Source organism: Lynx rufus, unplaced genomic scaffold (assembly GCF_022079265.1).
Source record: "Lynx rufus isolate CCGP_SWC_20201006 ecotype Redwood Valley unplaced genomic scaffold, mLynRuf1.p SCAF_2, whole genome shotgun sequence".
In the NCBI taxonomy this organism is placed as follows: domain Eukaryota; kingdom Metazoa; phylum Chordata; class Mammalia; order Carnivora; family Felidae; genus Lynx; species Lynx rufus.
The window spans coordinates 95966700-95988351 of NW_025814834.1; the positions used below are offsets into that span (position 1 = coordinate 95966700).

General features: G+C 43.3%; 1 protein-coding gene across 5 annotated transcripts in view; it reads right to left on the reverse strand.

Annotated features, from left to right (window-relative positions):
• The window catches only part of MGAT5 (alpha-1,6-mannosylglycoprotein 6-beta-N-acetylglucosaminyltransferase), a 341458-nt gene that overhangs the window by 48806 nt on the left and 271000 nt on the right, over positions 1-21652 (reverse strand). For all 5 annotated transcript variants that reach the window (XM_047084131.1, XM_047084129.1, XM_047084128.1 and 2 more), the window contains one exon: positions 1543-1692. In XM_047084131.1, the coding sequence (XP_046940087.1) occupies positions 1543-1692 (150 nt within the window). The remainder of the gene's footprint in view (positions 1-1542; positions 1693-21652) is intronic.

Consider the following 21652-nt stretch of genomic DNA (forward strand, 5'->3'; position numbering starts at 1 on the left):
ACGGGCATCAGACTACAGATGACCTTGTAAGGAAATGAAATCTTAATAAATACAAACCAGATCTTTGGCCAAGGAGATAAATAATTCATCCATCTATTTTATTCATGGCACCACACAAATGACTTAGAGATAGAAAGGATCAAATGCAGTTACATATGGAGAAACTGAGGCAGGAGGGAGATGCTTATTCTGTTGGGAAGGGAGTGTCCAATAAATGTTCTCCAGTTTGGGTGTTTATTCAGGAGGATGGTGCCTTGAGGGCCTAACAGACCTTTAATTTGCAATAAAAAAAAAAAAAAAATCATGTGTAAGGGTCACCCCGCCCAGGCAAAGTCAGTGACTGTGAGCAAGCCAAATGCTCTAGCCTACTTTCTGCTGTTTAAAATGAAGTTAACAGTACCTTCCCCATCTACGGCTTTGTTTGTGAGAATCAAACAAGGCAGCATATGTGAATATGCTCTCCCAAATCCAAGTATCATAAAATGATAAAAAGTCGCTATTAAGCCACAGAGCCTCTCACCCACTCAGCCTCCCTGCTACCTTAAAAATGAAAACACAGCCAGTCAGGGCCCAGAACTGAGAAAATCACTGTTGGTAATAAGCTGTCCTATGCTTCAAGGCAGGGCTCACACTGGCTTTCTTACTCTTACATCCTTTGCACTAGGTCTGGCCCTTTAAGGACAAACTCTGGTTTATTTGCAAGTCCCTAACATAATTTGGTACTTTCATGGCAGAATTACAGGCACCGGTTCAAAACAACGCATTCAGCATGTCATTAAAATAGACCTCGCTCAGTGGCTCCCCCCGCTGCCTGCATCATGGTGTCTGAAGCTGCCTACACCCTGGGGTCTATGCTTGGGACAACCAGCCCCTCAGCTCCTTACCAAAAGTTACCTTCCACTATTTCCCAGCATTAGAGCAGCTGGGTTGCTTTGTGGCTCTCTCCTGAATGTGTCATCTCTGTCTCCACCACTTGACTCTCCTTCTTGTGTGTCCTGGGTATCACCTGCCCCCCACCCGCCAATTGTTCATCTCCCACATCTTTCACAGTGTCTTCCCTGCTCCCAGAGCCTGAAGGGACTCTTCCCCCATCTGAACTTCTTCAGGGTCCAGTACAAATCTGTGAATGAAGAGGTGCAAGAAAAGCCACTTGGTGGCCCGATTCCTTGAGCAATGTTGATTAAAGAGGTAGGGGAGCTGAGCACCCCAGGCTTGCTGTGAAAGCTGCTTCTTTATTGCAAGGTCTGACCCTCAAGACAGGACCTTACCTTTTCTGTTTGCCACTGTATCCCCAGCCCCTCGCTTGACGCCTGGCACGGAGTAGGTCCTGGGTAAGCAGGCTTTCAAATGTAGCAACCTCTTTCCACAATTCACGAACTTTTAAGCTATAGCTGATCTAGAAAACCACTGCCCAGAAATGACTTCGTAAGTTACTACAGCATTGAAAAGACAGCACGAGAGATTCTGATCCCGTTTTCAACACCAACAGAAACAACCAGTAAACATCACTGATGGATGTTTTAAAAATTCCTATAAACCTACCTTGGTTTCTCGGAGAAGAAACTGTAGGTCCCGCCCACTTAGGATGCCATGGTTTTTCACATAACTGGGAATATTCTTCGTGCTGGAGCCATAAACGGTCGCATGAACTTCCATGTACGTGTGAATAATGTCCAAGTAGATTTTCTTATTCTAAAGAGGGGACACAAGGGGAAGGCATTTTTTTCTTTCATCCTTTTAACAACCTGTCTCATAGCTGGAGGCCACAGAGATGGAGTTCTTCATATGGAAATTGTGGGAATTTGGCAATCTGACCCCCAATATTTCTTTTAAAAGTGATATGCCTGGATTTTGAGGGCAAACATAGTCATATTGCTGCTGTACAATTCTGTAAGGAAGAACAGAAAATATAGCAGTATATTACTGAATACCAATGATAGCTCAAGGCCAACTTTTTTTTTTATCTTTTTAAAGTTTATTTATTTTGAGAGGGGGAAAGAGAGAGAGAGAGAGAGAGCGAGCATGAGTGGGGATGTGCAGAGAGAGGGAGAGAGAATCTTAGCAGGCTCCATGCTGTCAGTGCCTGATGCAGGATTCGAACCCGCAAACTGTGAGATCATGACCTGAGTTGAAACCAAGAATTGGAGGCTTAGCCAACTGAGCCACCCAGGTGCCTCTCAAGGCCAAGAATTTTAAAGTATTATCCTCACTTTGTAAATTATTAGGGACCCAACACTTTGCATTTGGCTCCTCTGCCTTACGGAGGAGGATGTTTGGGGAAGGAAAGCCCAGCGAAGGCAGTCAGTTGGGCTGAAATATTTAGCTGGAGATGCTAAGCTGTCCCTGAGGAATGCAAACATCCCCAGCTCTTGCCAGCATTTCTAGTTATGATTAACGCGTCTTGTCAGAACTGGATCCCACCTACTTCGGATTGGGGGGAAGATGAGAGTTTCCCACAATATACATTGATTGGCTCAGTAGCTGGAGAGATCATGAGAATAGCCAGGTAGACAAAAATGTAAAAAAGACTAAATGTACACTTTGATGAACCCTGAAACATTCAAAAGTAGTTTTATTTTTATTAGAAGCAAAACAAAACCTCTTTTCTGTACTGAATTTCGAGGCACATTTTCTAAATCAAAACCACCTGTGAGGCAGAAGTGACTTTCCCTTCCTCTTCACATTTCCGTGTGACTAAGAAGCACAGGCTGGATTTGGTAGGTTGCTTTTTTTTTTTTTTTAATTTGAAAAATTCAAGTTCTGTAATGTTTTCCAGTTGTATAAAAGTGGGACAAGTTTTTTTTCCCCCATTCTAAGCCCGTTTTCACACACTCCAGGAAAATGTATTAATAGCCAGTTTTATGAGTAAAGACTGCAAGGGATGTAGGCATGTGGCATCAGCAGCCACAGAGCTTGGAGACAGGCAAGGGGCTCTCATGGGGGGAGGGCAGCAGCACGTTTCTGCCTCCTCACAAAGTTCTGAGCTGGATTCAGGGTCTGCCCTCTGCCAGGCACTGCCCTGGTAGAGAAGATCACAAAGGATGCTCAATTTTGTGAGACGCATGTCTCAAACCCCATTATCAAAAGTCTTCATGGCTGGAAAAACAAGTCTAGTTCCCATTCTCCATTTTATGCACCAAGATGATTTTGTTCAGAATCAACCAAGTCCATGCCTGCCCCCTAATGTACAAAGAAAATGAACACGTGGACTGAAAGTTTAATTTTCATGCCATGTTTAGTATGGCTGGAAGATACTAAATTTATCACTTCAGAGATGTACACCCTTGAATTAATGCAGAGGTGACTAGAAACAGTTTTATAAACTATGGCTTCCTATTTGTAGGCTGAAACAAATTTAAGATCACCTCGCTGATATAAATTACTTTGAGGGGTTCTATCATACAGTTCTTGTGCCACATGTACCTGGTAAATCCTGTCCCCACAAAACCCCTTCTCAGGGATCCCAACCTCATCCACAGCCCCTGGTAGGTGGGGACGAAATCTGGTGGCCCTGCCCCCTGACACTGCTGACCAGCCCAGGGTGGGGTGTGCCTGACCCAAGGGGGACCCATCTCTAGGCTAGGCAGGAGCCTGGGCAGTGTGGCCAGGCTCAGGAGGAGAAGCTGAGCCAATAGGAGCCTCTCTCAGGAGCTCAGAGTCTTGTACACAGAGAGATCACTGCCAGATGGCTGTGGGCTATAGAGCCAAAAGGTCACTCAGTGCTGGAATCTGGGTAATTATGATCCAGATACAAGTTCTGAGGAAGCCAGCTGCCAGTTTTGGGGGGTGGAAGTAGAAAGAGAACCAGATGAGAGCTGAAAGGAGGAAAGGGGAAGACTGAGCCAGACAGTTGGTAATAATAGGGACCTAGACATCACCCCTCTAAGCATGACACAGAGAGAGAGCAAGAAAGGGATAGGAGGAGGAAAGGAGATGATAAGATAGAGTGAGAAAAGAAAACAGAGAGACCCAGAAGAGAGAAAACCCGGTCCCACTCCATCCACAGCTGTTCCCTATCCTAAATTTCCCAGATCTTTCTGGATTCTTCCAGTAATAATAACAGCAGCTGCCCAAATGTTTCCCCACCCCACAATTTGCTTGAGCTACTCTGGGTGGATTCTTATCATCCAAAAGGAGGCCGGTCAGGACATCTTGCTGGGCTTTTGTTCAGGGATTGGGCAGGCCAGGCCTCTCTCCTTTAAGCAAAAAGAGACATTTCCTTGTGAAAAGCCAGCTGCTAACTAGTGAAGATAGACCAAAGGCCCATGAACTAGGTCTGGCCAGCGGGTGACAAAGAAGAGTGAATGGCCCACTTGGTTCCTGTCCTGGAGAATCCTCACTGCAGACAGACACTCGCAAGACTGGGATTCCTGGACCGAATGCCTGGGGAGTGAACAATATATAGGATACAACACATGTATCACCATCAATCCCAGAAGAGGTTGGGCCTCCTTGAAACACAACAAGGGGGCAAGCTCAGAAGCATGTGCAGGGGCTAATAATAAAGTCTGTGAATTTATTAACATTAAGGCCGGGTCAAATCAGAAAGGAGAAATTACCTTCAGAGAGGTAATTTCAGGAATGAGAACAAAATCAAACAGGTTATCAGAGGAAAACAAATGTTTCCAACAGAACTCTAAGCTTGGAAGCTGACCTGACAGCTAGGTGATTCACCTCAGGCCTCTTGTTGCCGCCTGTCAAGAGTTGCGCAGAAATGTGCTGAGGGTGAATCACGCCATGGGCTCCAGGTAAAGGTGCAGGGGAGCCGCTCACACACACCGCTCACTGCCTACTCTACTTTCTCACTCAGTCGGTGCTCATGCTACCGACGCTGCCCTGTGCATTCAGACAGGACAGAAGCTACACTGTGAGATGCGGTGGGGGATCGTGGGGCCTGCTATGCTGAAGAGCATCCCAGAAGGACAGGGCCACTAGTTTCCTGGGAGGTGAGCCAGGGACAATGAGAATACAGAAGGGAGCAGGGCAAATAAAACTCCCCTCTTTCTCTCTTCTGCAGACTATACCAAAGTAGAGTTCTTCCCTGCAAACCTTCCAGGAGCGCAGAGCGCCCAGGGACCACGCTGCAATGTCTGTTCAGCAGGAGCCAACATGGCTGTCCGCTCCATCTTGTCACCATGAGCTTCTCCTGGCCTCGCTTCCCTCCTCCTCCACTCCTACAGCCTCTGGCCTTGCACCTCCTTCCCCAGTAAGGAATAATACTTGCATCTGCCTCAGGCCTTTTTTCTAGAGGCCCTGGGCTAAGACCTTAAGCCCCTAACCCTTCAATTTACTGTCCTCAGGGCTAGTTTCCAAAAATGAAGATTTAGTTCCCCTATATGAAGTTTTCAAAGGCTCTTCATGGCAGTGAAAGATCAGCTTCTCAGCTATGCACACAGGCCCTTCACAATGTGGGCTTCTCCAAGCTTTCTAGCTTCATCTCCTGTTATTTCTTTTCCTTTGTGTCAGGTCTACCTACGTTTGGCTCAGTCTTTGCTCCCAAACCTCTTCTGCTCTCCTGCATACATATCACCTGCCACTGCCTCGGCCTGAAACCCCCTTTCTTCTGGCCTCCTTTTCTCTCCTGGACTCCTCCCCATTCATCCTCTGCAAGATGCCAATCCCTGGGCTCACCCAGGTGAAGTTAGCTGCCACCTCCTCTGTGTCTTTAGTACTATTAAATTAATGAAACAAGGAGGCCATTAGACTGAGGTGGCTCGAATGCCACGGTGGCCTACATAAGCTGAGCTGGCAAATGCCTCAAGGTTATGAAATAAAAACGCTGGAGACAACCAATCACAAACAGCCAACAAGGCTGTAAGCCATAGCCAATGAGATAATTTCCTTTCTCTGCTTCGCACCTCCTCTACGTAAGTCTTTCCCCAGCTACTGTCAGGGAAGTGCTCCTAACTGCATCAGGTTTAGAGCTGCCTGACTTTGATTTTTCTTCCAATAAACTCTTAACCTTTTTAATGTGCCTCAGTTTATCTTTTTAACAGTCACTTCCTGCTTGGCCTCTTTGGGCTGCTTTATCATTGTCTTCCCACCCAACAGGACTGTGAACTTCTCAAGGGCAGACACTGAAGACTCAGTGTGCAGGGGCCTGGCACAGAGCAGGAGCTCAGGAAGCAAGTACTGGCTGTATGAGAACACAGAGAGGACACACCGAGCACAATATTATTAATGGATCTCAGACTTAACTCTGCCACTGGGTCCTGCCCACCTTCCCACCCTGCCTCAGAAGCCAGATTCTTCTTTCTGCAACAAAACCTTCTCCCAGCAAATGAGCTTAAGGTCCATGACTTTACCTAAGGGTGTATTTTAATGAAAATAAAATGAGAGGTACAAACCACACAAGCTGTATTTTAGAGACGAGCTGTCTTCCTTATAACCTAGCTCTCTCAGGAGTTTTGAGGTAGAAAGACAGGAGGGAGGAAGAGACGGAGACATTAAATAAAATAAAATAAAATAAAATAAAATAAAATAAAATAAAATAAAATAAAATAAAAACACAGAACCCTACACCTCATCAGCCTGTTCTGAAGTCTAAAATTCAACAAGGATGAACAATTCTTTTATTCCAAGATTAGAAGTTCTAAAATGCAAATCTGTGAATTTCAGCAGTGAAGTAGGAACAATTTGCATTATAGAATAATTAGATGTTACAGTCCTTGGCTCATTTATTGCAAGTAACCACCCAAGGTTAAGGTGTGTATTGGGTGTGTGTGTTGGGGAGGGGTGGTCCTTGCTAAGTCTCAGTCAGGCCTCCTAGAAGTCTGGAAGTCTCTGGGAAGCTAAGATTCTACAAACCTACCACCCTTGACCCCTTCTCTCTAAATCCTTACCTTTCCAGGAGAAAGGATGATGTTTAATAATTATAGTGGGAATAATAAGGGGAACCTTGCACTCTTGTCTCCAGCCTGGACTGTGGCCCACCTACGAGCCCATGGGCAAAACAAAAAGAAGGGAATTTTCTTCCTTTCACTGTGCCAGGCTCACACTTATTCTTGACTGGACCTCACGTGGCATAAATTACAACTCATCCAGGGCAATGGGCGAGTAGTTGCATGTAAGCTGCACTCTGTAAGTATGATACCAGTGGTTCTAGAATCTACCTACCTCAGAGTTTTGGGTGGAGAGGATAAAGAATGGATGTGGAATGAGAGAAAGGGAAGACTATATTCACCAGTCCTTGACTTACTCTCTACTGTCTGGTTAGGTGAACATTTTGGTGTTTGGCCTAAAGAGGTGCTGAAATTTCGGAGATTTCTCAGAAGAAATTTAGACTTCTGTGGCTGAATGGGTAATGTGCAAAGAGCCATCAGCCCTGTTTTTGCTGACGGAACGAGGAATATGGGATAATATCATTTCCCAATTATATTAGACACCTTTTATATGTGCTGAGCTAGAATTGGGAATACAATGTACATGAAAGCTGTTTAAATATACACCTTTATTTAAAAATATATAGTGCTCACACTACCCCCACACCATAAAAAGGGACAAGCTAGAAATGAGTCCCAAGATGGCTAAAGCCTTCGCCTCCCAGCCCAACTGGAACCCAAGCCCGCCCCACCCCCGGACCTTTCTGTCTGAACCCAATGATTTGCTGGCACACTTCCCCATTTTCCCAGCACTTTCAGGTTTCAGGGATCTCTGCCTCAGCACGAGAGCTTTCTGCAATTTAACAAATGCCTCTTAAAGGGCTCTGGGGACCTGCCAGCCAGTTTGTGAAAACAATCAACTCTCCTTTCTACTATGGGAAGGGCAGGAGGTCTTCAAATTGTAAAGCTGGCTTCCCTCACATCCCCTCCCCCCATGCAAATGCAGTCACTAAGGGATAATGATGCCCCTTACTCTGCTCTGATTGCTAAGGCCAAGAGCAACAAAGCCCACCAGCTATGCTACTGTGCTCAGAAAACAGGCTGATGGGTTGAAAACAGACCCTGCCACCCCTCCAGGTGTCATAATGGAGGGAAAAGAAAACCAAGAGGCAGCCTTGGCAAAACTGAACTTGCATTTTTTTTTTTTTTTTTTTTTTTTTTTTTTTTTTTTTTATAGAGCGTGCATGGGGTCAGTGAATTGGAGACTGAACGGAGGTGACCCAGGAGTCTCATCCACTGCTGACAGAGTGGAGGAGATGCGGTCCTGGTGGGTTTAGACCAGAGCCCAACAACCAGATGTGGTCTAAAAGCAGAGGACAAGTGGCCACTTGGTGGGACTGTCCTGTGTGTCTTCAGGGAAGGATTCAAAGAATTACGTTCACACCGGTAGGCGGTGTAACAGGTGTGAACCTGGGCCTTCTCCTGCCAATTAAGTTGAGGTCCCAAAGGCCAGCAACCAAACAACAGGTACCAAGTACTCAAAGTACCACCACCCTGAAGGGGAGGAGGGAGGTCATCCCTGGGAAGCTGTTGGCTGGTTTCCCTTCTCTACCTAAGCAGGTGAGCAAGGTTCTAGAGGACCACTCAGAGAGCCTCACATGCATCCCTGGGCACTTCTGGGGTACACAGATTAGTGCCAGACCCAAGCTTTGAAACGCCTCATGGTTGGGGCCTGGAGCTGGGAGGATGCCCTCCAGGAGGAGTCAGCAATGGCCAGAGCTCCCAGGGTTTCTCAAAGGAATGGAAAATGGTTTCCTTTGGTGCAGGTGTGGACCACACAGAATGGTGCCCAGCTGGATCCTACGGGGAAGGGCTCTGTTCCAGGAGGAGGCACTGGGAGGATGGGCTGCTGGAAACAGCCTTGGGAGGGTGCCATAAGTCCATCTCAGGCTTCTCAGGCAAAGCAGCACTTAGAAGCAGAAGGAAAGGAGCTTAACTTGAGATGATGTTCAAAGTTTCCACTACTAAATCAGAGTAGGTATTTTAATTACTGCACTTGGATGTTCTTAGAACTAAAAGTAACAGAGTTGTTTTTTTTTTTTTTAATTATTAATTGCAAGTTTTATAGGACTTGCCCAAAACTGCATCCAAGGGGCAAAAAAGACTTGTACAATTCAAGAGAGAAAAAAAGTTGTTTCATGTTTGAATTCAACAGAATCCCACTCTTTCAACTTAATGTTTACATATACGAGATGATCTTAGGTAGAGCACAGATAAAAATTCTTAATTTTAATAGTTGTAAGCCTATTAAATATGGCTTAGAAAAACACACCCATGGCGTTTCATGTTCATTAACCCTTTAGGAAAAAGCTAAAATAACTATTTTCAAAATGAGTCCATTAAAAATACTAAGTAATTAATAGTCCAGGTGGGGTATGCATGTAACAAGTCTGGATTTGGTGTGGATGACTTTAGTTTGGAATGCTTAAAAGAAGTGTGTGATAGAGAGCCTCACTTCACTAAGAGGTGAGGAAAGGCCACATTCTGTCATCCTTCCAACCACACTGGTGGCAAGATCATGGCAGGGGACTCAGGTCACTCCCTTTATCAGACAGCAGGACAGAGAAGGGCAAGAGGCACCAGGCAAAATCTGAGCAATAAGGGTGCAGAGAGAGAGAAGAGGTGGGTGGATGGATGGGTCAGAGAGTCTAAAGGAAAAGGTGGTAAACTCCCCTCCCTTAATGTCATCTCACTTTGCAAAAAAATCCAGGGATGGAAAGCTTCCTCATAAACCACACTTTTGCCCCGTGGGAGCTGCCAACTGCATACTCCTCGGCAAACACCGTGCCTGAGGTTCACTCCCCGGGTCTGACCTGGAACGACCTTTTCCCTGGTGAACTTCTCACACTATTTGAAGAAAGTCTTTTTCTTGGGTAAATGTGTGCAAGGCTATTCAGAGTGAAGTGTGTAGGAGACAGCGGACCGGGCTACAACCTGCAGGTTACCCAGTACTGCTTAGATAAGCCTGGACAACCTGCTTTATCTTTTGCAAGTTCAAGTTCCTCAGCTGTAAAATGAGGGGCTTGTTGATTTGAAGGTCCTTTGAGCCCTAAAGTCCACAATTTTTAAAAGATATTTATTTATTTTTGAGGGAGGGAGGGAAGGAGGGAGAGATAGGAAGTCAAGGAGGGAGGGAGGGAGGGGGAGAGAGAGAGAGAGAGAACAAGTGGGGGAAGGACAGAGAGAGAGAGAGAGAGAGAGAGAGAGAGAGGAAGACACAGAGTCTGAAGCAGGCTCCAGGCTCCAAGCTATCAGCACACATCCTGACCTGAGCCGAAGTCGGAGGCATAACCAACTGACCAACTGAGCCAACCAGGCACCCTGTCCATGATTTTTAAATTGTGACTTAAAGCACCTTCCTCCATGCCTTCCCAGAGGCTACACAGCTAATAGTCTGCAAAGGAAATGAGGCGCAGAGACTGCTGATGGCCACCCAGGTTCCCTCTCCTACCAGCAAACCTGTTCCTGATTGTTTAGTGCTTATTGTTAAGGTGAATAGAAAACTGCCCTCCACTGAAGACAGCCAATGACCTGGGGGGTGGGGGGCAGTTCCAACTCTGGAACCATCCACCTTCCACCTCCGCTTCCCTCAGAATCAGACCCAGGCGGGTCTCCAAGTGAAAATGCGTGAAGTACCTGCACCTGGAGCCTTTGCTGCCCAAAGGGGATCATTTGTTAACACTCCTCCTTTAGGTCAAAGATTATTTTCAGTAGTAACCATAGAATAAAGTGAATAATGACCGGAAAAGTGGACACCTTGTTTTCTGAACTTTGGATATGTCAATAAAGAATTAAAAAGGATTACCATGTGAAAACAAAAAAGTAATAGATTATAATACTTTTTAGTAACTTCAATATACTCTTTTATAAAAGGGGAAAAACCTATCTCTATTTTCATCTCTTCCATCACGTTTTCTATTTTCATTCATGTGTTAATAAATTCTGTACATCTGTCACTGACTGTCAGAATCCATTCTTCATATATTCATGCTAATGGACAGTACAGCTGTACTTGTCCATCTACCTTATAGTTCATCGCAAAACACTTTTACCAATTTCAAACAATTTCTTTCATATGATGCAAGACACATATACAACACACAAAGTGACAGGCAGGACACATATCTAACCTGGTTATCACTGCATGCTGGGATGAAAAGTAATTGCTTTCCTGCAATTTCTAGCTTTTCCACAAGTAATTACCTTACAAACAGGAAAAAAAAAATAACACTTATGTCCAAAATCACAGTTGGCAGTCCTGAAGGGACACATTTCACATGTAGTGACTAAGGTAGAAATCTAGGAAGTGAGGGGGCAACTAGGAAGAGAAAAGTCATTATGAGCCAGAACCCACCTCCCTGGGGAAGTGCATACTGCGTGCATTCTAGAGAGAGGGCCCCCCACAGGCCTCACCCTCCTGCGAGGCTCTCCCACCCCAGAATGAGAAGGAAAGCTACAGTCTGCTGAACCCCACACAAAGGACAGGGGTTTATACTCCAGTGAAGTGTTTCTCTGTGGACTGTGCAAAAGCATCGGCGGGGGGGAGGGGGTGGGTGACTGTGACCAGTTCTATTAATGTGATTCTAAATTAAAAAAAAAAAAATACAAAAACAGGATACCATGTTGTAGAGAAACACAGCAACACATAGTCAGGGACTGAAAAACGTTTCATTTTCTACTTAATTTCCTCTAAGAGAATACAATGATTTGATGCTATGGTAGTATTTGTTCTTCTCTTCGGAGCCCTAATGAGTATAAAAAGCACCTCTTTGGGGGTAATCAGGACAACTGAACAGATTCATACAGATCACAAACGTGCCCTCTGATGCCATCCCAGATCATGAGTGCAAAGTCTGCACGGGAGGGTGACATCTCCGAGGAAGACATAATTTAGTGTGCCAGGAAGTTCTCCTTGTTGGAATGGATATAGCCAGGGTGAACAGCACTGCTTCAAAAAGACGCAGGACTTTTTGGAGATCCTTTTGCTTGGTGGCTCTTACCAGCAGTAGGCATTCAGGGTAAAAACGGTCTTCGAGAATGGATGGCAGGGTTGGGTCACCTGTCACCAGTCCTGCTTCATTATTCAGAGTCAGAGAGGAGAGAACTGGTCTCTGCCTGTGGCTGCCTTTCCACCAGCAGGCCAGGCCTCCACCCCTCACCCCCTATCCCTGCATTAATCTGAAGTAATTTGGCTGTTTCTGGGCATCCATCCACATCTGTGTAAATTTCAGTAGGCAGTATGGGTCAAGAATGAAAAGATGTAGGGTTTTATTCTTATACCTGCCCTATTATCTCATTGGAGCATCCACAAAAACAAATGAGATTTTTTTTTATTGTTATGTGAAGGGGTCACAATTCCCACCACATTGTCTGATACACACACACACACACACACACACACACAAAATCACACACCCCACTCTCCACTGTGCCTCTCCAAGCTCCACCCAGCACTCTGTTATGTCAGAGACAAGGCACAGATCTCAGAGCGTGCAATGTCTCCATGTGCTGTAGGGCAGGCCCTTCACTCCCCAAGGGGTCTTCTGACCTCGACACTGGGCCTCTGACCAAGGGGAGCTCCACCTGTGAGTGAGACAGCACAAGCTCGCTTCTGGTGCTCCTCATCTCTGTCAAGCTAGAGTGCATAAGGGCTGTGCTTGGTAAATTTCCTCTCCAAGGCATTCAGCCCAGTGCCATACCCATTAATACCCACGACTTCATCATGATGGATGTGTCACTTTGTAATAATGTGCATAATCTCTCTCCTCAGAATAGGAAGTGTCAACACATCTTTGTTGTAAAGGCGAGGACCTGACATGTGATAAACCAGGCCATTTAAAACACAAGTTTCTCTTGGGCCCCTTCCTTCCTCTGCTCCAATCAAATGGAGAGCAATGTTCTAAATTCCAGGCATAATCTCTCTGCATTTTTTGAGGAAGCCACAGTGTCCAGACTGAAATTCTGATTTTGGCACAGCAGTGAAGGTTCCCTTCAAAGGACAGCTAACCACTGGCCTTTACATGAAAGATTGTTTTTTAAGAAGGAAGTGAAAAATACCTCCTTGAAATAAATCACATCTCTTGAAATTTCTTCCCTTCATTCCTGACTTTTTGAAAACATAAAGAGAGCAAAGTAAAAGTGATCAGCTTAATTCATACACATTTGAATCTAAAATGCTGCAAATAAGTGTTTTTAGAAGGAAAAGCAGCTACAGTATCTAATTTAGAAACAGGAGCTTGAAAACAGACACAACTATGATACACGCGGAAGCAAAGCTGAGGTCTCATAATCAACTATCATTTTGGAAAATCTCTTTCGTACTTTCCATACTCTTCTCTCCCATGCAATCAGTACCTTTCCTCCATCTCCTCACATTTCTCAGGCACTGAGCTCTGAAGGTCTTTCCCCAACTCAAATGTCCACCATAACTTGTCCTAGGGACGTAGGTACAGGGAAAAGGACCAGAGTCAGATCTGGATTTCAGCTTGAGCTCTCCCTCTGTGCCCTTGGGTGAGTGGTTTCACCCACCTGCACCCAGATTCTTCAGGTAATAACCACTCTCCCTTCCAGAGAGGCCCCAAAGATCATAGGAGATGATGTGCATAAGTGGTTCTGGAACTACAAAAGGCTGTGCCATGGTTTGGATGTTCTCAGGACTTCACTTTCTAAACTTTGTGTTCTGTACTAGTCAAGCCTTTCTTCTCTATGCCATGTTCATGGCTAACTGTTGCTTCCAGTCTTTGTTTTAGAGACTCCTTCCTCCTTAAATGCTGCCTGCCATTGACCATCCCAGGCAATCCTCCTTTTGAAGTACTCAGAGTGACACTTCTTCTTGACATTTTCCTCAAGCAAATCACGAATAGCATGACCTGTACCCTCCCCCTGCCCTGTCTGCCAAAAGACCCCTAATTCCCCCCTCTGTACTGTCTCCTACCTTGCTCAACACGGATTGAGCTGGGTGTGTGTCCTTACTGTCCTTCATTTCCAAGCTCCTGGGGTGTGTGTGTGTGGGGGGCAAGGACCTAGTCCATACACCTCTGATCATTAGTCTAGAAACTAAATGAAACAGGAGTCCAAGAGCAGAGACCTCTAAGGTCTGAAACAAGGCAAAGAGCACAGAAGTCTGAGAGTTAGCCTGATACTGAAGATGTGACATTTGTTCAGTAAGACAAACCATGCAGTGGGTAAGAAGGGGTCCACTCCTGGGGAAGATCTGGGCCCAAATCATTTCATGTTTGAAAGGAACTCTGCAGTGACTGTTTAGCAAAATTCAGTTACCATGGTCCCAGATTCCGGGGTTGAGGGGTTTAATTCTCATAGACTAGAATATACATCATGTGACTTAAATGTGTCCTCTGTGATGGCACAGGCAACTCCAGACAGATACTAGTGGAAACAGAGTACAGTCTTTGGAGAAGTCCTCCCTCTGAAATGGGTATGGGGCCCTGCCATGCGATTCAAAATAAAATTCCATTTCTGCAAACAATAGAAACTTTTATGTTGAAGGTAATTAACTTCTTTCCACCTTTTCTGACTATAAAAATTAGCTGAAGCTGAATTTTGCTTTTGGGGTCTGGTTTGTTTGGAGGGTACCAAGTGTTTGCTGGAACCTCACACTCTCCCTGATCTAACTAATCAAGTGGACTGCACAAAGTAACATGCACTGGAAGATTCACCGGGATGGCAGAAAAAAAAATGAAAATCTTTGCTTACGGTTTTCAACGTTATTATAATATACATAGTATTATTACAGCACTATACATTTTTTTAATAAATTAATACCCATGGATTGGGAGGTCCTGATCCCCCCCCTTTTTTTTGCACTGACATGGTTGCCACAATCAAAAACAAACTGAAGACCAAGTGGCAGTCTAATCCTGAAGAGAAGCTTGCAAATAACCACTTGTCAACAAAATGGAGTGAACAAATAAAATTCTGTCTGCATCTATTTTTCCTAGAAGGAAGGCTGGGAAAAACCTGATGAAACCACACCAATGCCCCTGTCTTGGTCACCTGTAGTTCCCAATGAGAAAGAGTAATTATAAAAGGGGAGTGACAATTAGCTTTAAAATTCCAGTAGAATGTGGTAAAGGGACAGTGAACATCCTCATTAAAAAGGTTCAGAAGAGGAGGCATTTGGTCTCCTGTGTCTTTGACAGAATTTCTGAGCTCAGGGCTATGTACTTTCTCCCCCACAGTCACCTAACACCCACTTAGGCAGAAACACAAGTACTCCACATTTATTATCAGAGCAGCTTGCCATATTCCACATTAGTTCTGATCTCAAATTTATTCAGGTCACCTTCACACACCATTAACTAAGTTACCCACCAAGCCATTAGGTACCATATGTGCATGACTGCAGGCCTCAGAGTCTCCAGGAAAAAAAAAAAAATTAATCATGGGGGAACCCATCTAGCTGGTAGGTCTTCTAGTTCAGCTGGTAAAGCATATGGAGGTAGTGCAGAGGCCAAGGCTTTACTCTACTTGAAAAAAAAAAATCACAGTAAGAAAGCTTTCCTTTAAAAAAAGGAGGGACTCTGGAAAAGGCAGGGGGTGCTATCTCAGTGCAGATGTTAGCTAGGTCTTTTCCCCTCAGATGGCTTTTCAGACATTCCCAAACTTAGCATTTATGAAATTTAAATGGGCTAAATTTAAAAGTCAATAAAACATCAGTAAGAATAACTTCAGCAGACTGAGAAACATCAAATATATTTAAATTAAGTGAGTTCATAAAGACACTTAATTAGGCTATCACCATTTGCGAGCACTAATGAACTAATGGATGTAGGCAATGAGTCATAATGGCTGAGAACATCAAGGGAAGGAAGAAAAACAGACTTCAGTGTCTCCCAACGTTACTACCCAGCCACACCTATGAAGTGGCCTTGCACAATTACACCTTAATCTGATCAAGCTGTAATATCTTATCTACCCATTAAAGAAAGAGGGGAGAGGAGGAGAGTAAACCACACCACGGGTGTGCATTGAGTAAAATTCAGGCTGGGGGAAACTCTATGGGATAAATTGGTTCCTTTAACAGACTCCCATTAAAAGGGAGTTCAGGAACACCCCCAAGCACAGTGTGTGGCTCCTGTTGGCAACCTGATTGAAGAAAATGAACAGAAATTATGAGGCAATCTATGAAATCTGAACACGGGCTGTGTATTCAACATAAAGAACTATCAATTATTTTTAGGTGTGATAATGGTATTGCGGTTAATTTTTTTTAAGAGTCCTTGTATTTTAGAGGTACAGGCTGAAATACGTGGGGGTGAAATGATGTCTTGGATTTGCTTTAAAATAGTCTGAGGGTGAGGGATACAGAGGAGACAGGAAGAGCTGGGAGCTGATAATTGGTGAAGCTGGATGGGTGCATGGAAGCTCATTATGTTATACTTTCATTACAAATTTTCTATGATAGGGACGACTGGGGGGCTCAGTTGATTAAGCATCCAACTTCAGCTCAGGTCATGATTTCACGGTTTGTGGGTCTGAGCCCCGCGTCCGGCTCTGTGCTGACAGCACAGAGCCTGCTTGGGATTCTCTCTCTCCCTCTCTGCCCCTCCCCCACTTACTTTCTCTCTCTCTCTCTCTCTCTCTCTCTCTCTCTCTCTCTCTCTTTCAAATAAACTTAAATTTTTTTCTGTGATAAATGGATAAAATTTCCACCTAAATAAGAGTCACTATAATTTATTCTGAGAAAAGCTTTCAAACTCTCAAAAGTGAGAACGCTTTTTTGTTGTTGTCCTTGACTTTTGGGGTAAGAGGTGGCAACTTCTAAGCTTTAGACAGCTCTAACCTTATGTTTTAGTTCTCTGCCTCTCCTTAATTCATTTTTTTTTGTGCATCCTTCTAAAACCCCAGCTCTGACCCCCATGAAATCAAACTGGTGATTCTGTTGTCTCCTGTGTCTGCTGTGATCACAGAATTCTGTGTGGCAAGTGTCCTGATTCTCTCACAATCACCCAACCATTCATCTTCTGTTGGGGCCTTCTGCTGACAGTCTCCCATTCACAGACACATTTTTCTTCTGGCTTTGGAGCTCTTGGGGACGTAACTGAATATCCAACCCTTCACAGCTATGGGACGACTGCTTTCCCCTACTATTTTCTGCTCTTTCTTGTTCCCCTTCAACAAAAAACTCTGTGTTGTTCAGGACTGGCCGTGAGGATGGGTGTGATTCCTCCCTCCCCCTCCAGCATAAGTGGACATGACGCAAGAGCTCGCCAGGTGACTTACCGGCAGGTGACTTACTCTTGGCTAGAGAGGACTTCCAGCTGCACAGACACAGCCAGACTAGTGGGTGTGGTGCCCCTGCGTGCTGAGCTCACAACTCTACTACAACTTTCTATGCAGGATTTCAGTTAATCCTCACAACCATCTTAGGAGGAAAGAACTAACTGCTATTTACACCTTACAAATGGACAAATTGAGGCCCACAGACATCAAAACACTTGCAGCAGTAAGGTCATCTAATAAGTTATATGGCAGAATCAGGATTGGAATGAAGCTCTTTGCCACCGTTCTACAAAAGCCAGTCTTTGTGCCAGCTTGTTAAAGAGAACACAATATATGTATCTTATATCTGGTCAAGTGGCCTCTGACATAAACCTACTCTGATAAGGTTTTTGTTGTATTTTTATTTTCATCTTCACCCTAACTGTTGCTTATGCTGAGATGTCCCTTGCACACGTATTACCTGGGTATATACTACTACCCTCCCCCTACCCTTTCATTCAATACAAAGACTGGCTTAGCACATATCCACTTTGTGGTAGAGACAGCTGTTGGCTACCCTCTTCTTCCTTCAACAGAACCACACTTTGATCTGGGGCAGCAACAGTCCCCACTGAGAGATCATTTTTCCCAATGTTATTAGGAAGTGAGGTAAAGACTGGGTACAACTTCCATGAGGGCTCTTTAAGTGGCTTGCCTTAGCAGGGAAGTACACCCTTTCTATCCTTCCCTTCATTCTCTTGCATCCTAAGTGGATTGAGGACATAACAGCTGGAGCTCCAGCAGGCATCTTGGACCAAGAGGTAACTTTGAAGATAGGCATCATTACTAAGATGGCAGAGTAGAAGGACAGAAGCAGCCTGGGTCCCTGATAATAGGCCACTAAAATAGCCCTAAATTGCCTTTTTTAAATTCCTAATTTAATTGATATACTTACCCATTGCAACATTCTAGTTTTGGGAAACTACTACTACCATTTTATCTAGTTAGTCCCTCATTTGAATGGCATTTCTTCTAACACCTCTGAGGTTATTTCACCTTTCTGCAGTTTCCATCAATAGCTTGTTCAAACATTTCTTATTTTGCCTCTGACAGCTGCTCATATTCTGACACTGAACTGATTCTCCATAGTCCACTCACAAGCTAATTTTGCACATTTAAAAATAACCCATTACTATACTTTGCAACAAATTTTTGCTTTGACATTCTTTTAAGGATTTCTGTCAGCATACCAAAATGCTCTCAGAGCTTACTGTGATGTGATTCTGGCTGATAACAAGGTGCTACTCACACCTTATCTCACCTTCCAAGGCTTTAGTGTTGCTTAGCATGGCTGTTGCTTAGCTGTTCCATATTTTCTCCATCCATTAGGAACAATAGGACCTCACTTTATAAGCCCTGTGTAAAAAATGTTAGATATATCTTCCTTCTAACAAGCATTTATCAAAGTCTCATTTTTTTGTATTTCTTCCTCCTCCAGAGAATGCTCAATATTCTATACCATCAGTGGTTTTATTATCTTTCTCTAGCGTCATATTAACAACGATTTTTCATTTTCTGCTGTCATGCCCCATACATGTATTGAAACATATTTTTAAGTAAGTACCCAACCTTACATGTCTTTAAAATTTTTCATATGTATGTTTATAACCTGCTCTTTGGGGCTTACCTTGCTACCTTGCATTTTAGTGGCATTACAAACACTATTGCCCTCCACATTCACCCCAGTTTGTCTGATGTGTATTTGTACATAATGGAGCCCATGTGAACAGGCTATTCAATCAGCAGCTGAGAGTTTCCCAAACTGGGAGCCAGAAGTGAGGGGCTTTAAATGGCAGGAGAAGGATTAAGTGATTAATGGCATTCCAGTCCCCCTTTTATTCTTCATTCTCTGTAGATTTAATATACCTTGTGGTGTATACATGCTGTCTTGACGGGACTGCTGCCCTGAGATTTTTAACGCTTACTTGAAATCTACTTGGTTTTGGGGCGAGTCACTGGATTCAGTTTCTCTTGCCAATCCTGCTGTTTCATGAGTAATATTATTTAGAGAAAGAAAAGAAGTGAGAGAGAATAAAGGAGGAGGTGCAGGCAGTTCTGTTAAAATGCATGTTTCTTCAAGGTCAATAAGCTCATACAGGAAGGATAAAGTAGGGAAGGATGTCGGTGAAGCACGTAAGTCACTGTGGTTCACGTTCTATCTTTCCCCAGCACATTAGTATTCTGTAGACTCAGTAACAGCAGCTTCATGCAAAATACATCACTTAGATGCATGCAAGAAGCCACACAGGGACATGGTAGTACACAACACGCCTGTTTTGTGGCCACAGGCTCCGTCATGGAAGTGCTCCTGTGGGGTTCTTGTCCCTCACTGTGCACACTACCCTGTTTCATATAGTAAAAGTAGCCTCAAATCATCCCAATGTCCCCCACTACCCAAGCATGCTAATTGGATTTGTTTAAGGGTAAAGTTGTGTATTTACTCTAGTATATAACTTTTTAGGCTTTAAATGTGTCTTTTGAAACTCTGATACCATTTTTACTAGGCTTGTTATGTTTTATAGTGGCTGTGCGTTAAAGGTGTTTAGATTTGCATTAGCCTTGCTCAACTCTGCTTTTCTCATAAATTCTATTATTAGTCTGTGACTTCATAATTTGAGATTTCTCAGGAATGCAAATACCATGATCTATCAGAAGTGCTCATACATTGAACTTCAAAAATGTAATGGTGACACCAAAATAAATTTCCAGAACTTAAAATAAATGTGTATTCGTAAAAAATCAAATAGTTATGAAACCATTTGCATTTTTAAAAGCTGGGGTTTGATTTTATAAATATTTTATGGTTTAGAGAACTAGGAGCTTGGTTCTCACACACCAGAGGATTGGCCAGAATTAAGTAGGTGAACAAAGAACCCCTGAAAAACTGACCCAGTTACATTCAACACATTTCCTTTAAAGGCAGGCTACAAGCAAGCCCTCAAGGACAGTGGAACAATGTAGGACTAGGAACAGTGGCCGCCTGGAAGGACAGCTGAAAAAGCAAGAGTCTCAAGCAGAGCTGGCATTTAGGTCAGGGGTCCACCACTTTTTTCTTAAAGGGCCAGATAAGAAAAAACCTTAGGCTTTGTGAATTAAGAAATTCAATAAGCTGCAGGATATAAAATCAATATACAAAAATCTGATGCATTTCTATATAATAATGAACTATCAGACAGAGAAATTAAGAAAAACAATCCCACTTAAGGTTCCATCAAAAAGAATAAAATACCCAGGAATAAATGTGACCAAGGAGGTGAAAGACCTGTATGTTGAAAATTACAAGACATTAATGAAAGAAATGGAAGAAGTCACAAATTAATGAAAACATATTCGGTGCTCATGAATTGGAGAAAGTTATATTGTTAAAATGTCCATACTATCCAAAGCAATATATAGATTCAATACAATCTCTATCAAAATTCCAGTGACATTTTTCATAGAAATAAAACAAACAGTCCTAAAATTTCTATGGAACCATAAAAGACCCCAAATAGTCAAAGCAATCTTGAGAAAGAAGATTTCAAACTCCCATTACAAAGCTATAATAATTGCAACAGTATATGTTATTGGCATAGAAACAGACATTAGATCCATGGGACAGACCAGAGAGCTCACGCATATATGGCTCATTAATTTATGCAAAAAGAGCCAAGAATATACAACGAGTGAAGGATGGTTTCTTTAATAAATAGTGTTGAAAAAACTGACAACTACTTCTTACATCAATCACAAAAATTAACTCAAAATGTATTGTAGACTTGGTAAGATCAGAGACCATAAAACTCCAGAAGAAAACATAGGTGGTAAGCCCTTAGGTGATAAGCCCTTGGCATGGGTATTGGTAATGATGTTTTTAATCTGACACCAAAAGCAAAAGTAATAAGAGCAAAAATAAACAAGTGGGAATATATCGAACTAAAAAGCTTCTACAGAAAAGAAAACCATCAAAAAATGAAAAGGCAACTTAGAGAATGGGAAGAAATATATGCAAGTCATTTATCTGATAGGGGTTTAATATCACACACACACACACACACACACACACACACACACCTCATAAAACTCAAAAGCAAAAAAATAATCTAATTAAATAATGGGCAGGGGATCTGAATAGCCATTTTCCCAAAGACATGTAGAAGGCCAACAGGTACATGAAAAGGTGCTCAATATCCTTAATCAGGGAAATGTAAATCACAACCTCAAAGAGATATTACCTCACACCTACTGGAATGGGTATTATCAAAAAGACAAGAAGTAATGGTGAAGTATGAAGAAAAAGGAACCCTTATGCACTGCTCGTGGGAATTTAAATTGGTGCAACCATTATGGAAAACAATATGGAGTTTCCTTAAAAAGTTAAAAATCGAATTACTCTATGACCCGGCCATTCCACTCCTGGGTATTTATCCAAGGAAAACAAAAACACTAATTCAAAAAATATAGGTACCCCCATGTTCGTGGCAGTATTATGTAAAAATAGTCAAGATATG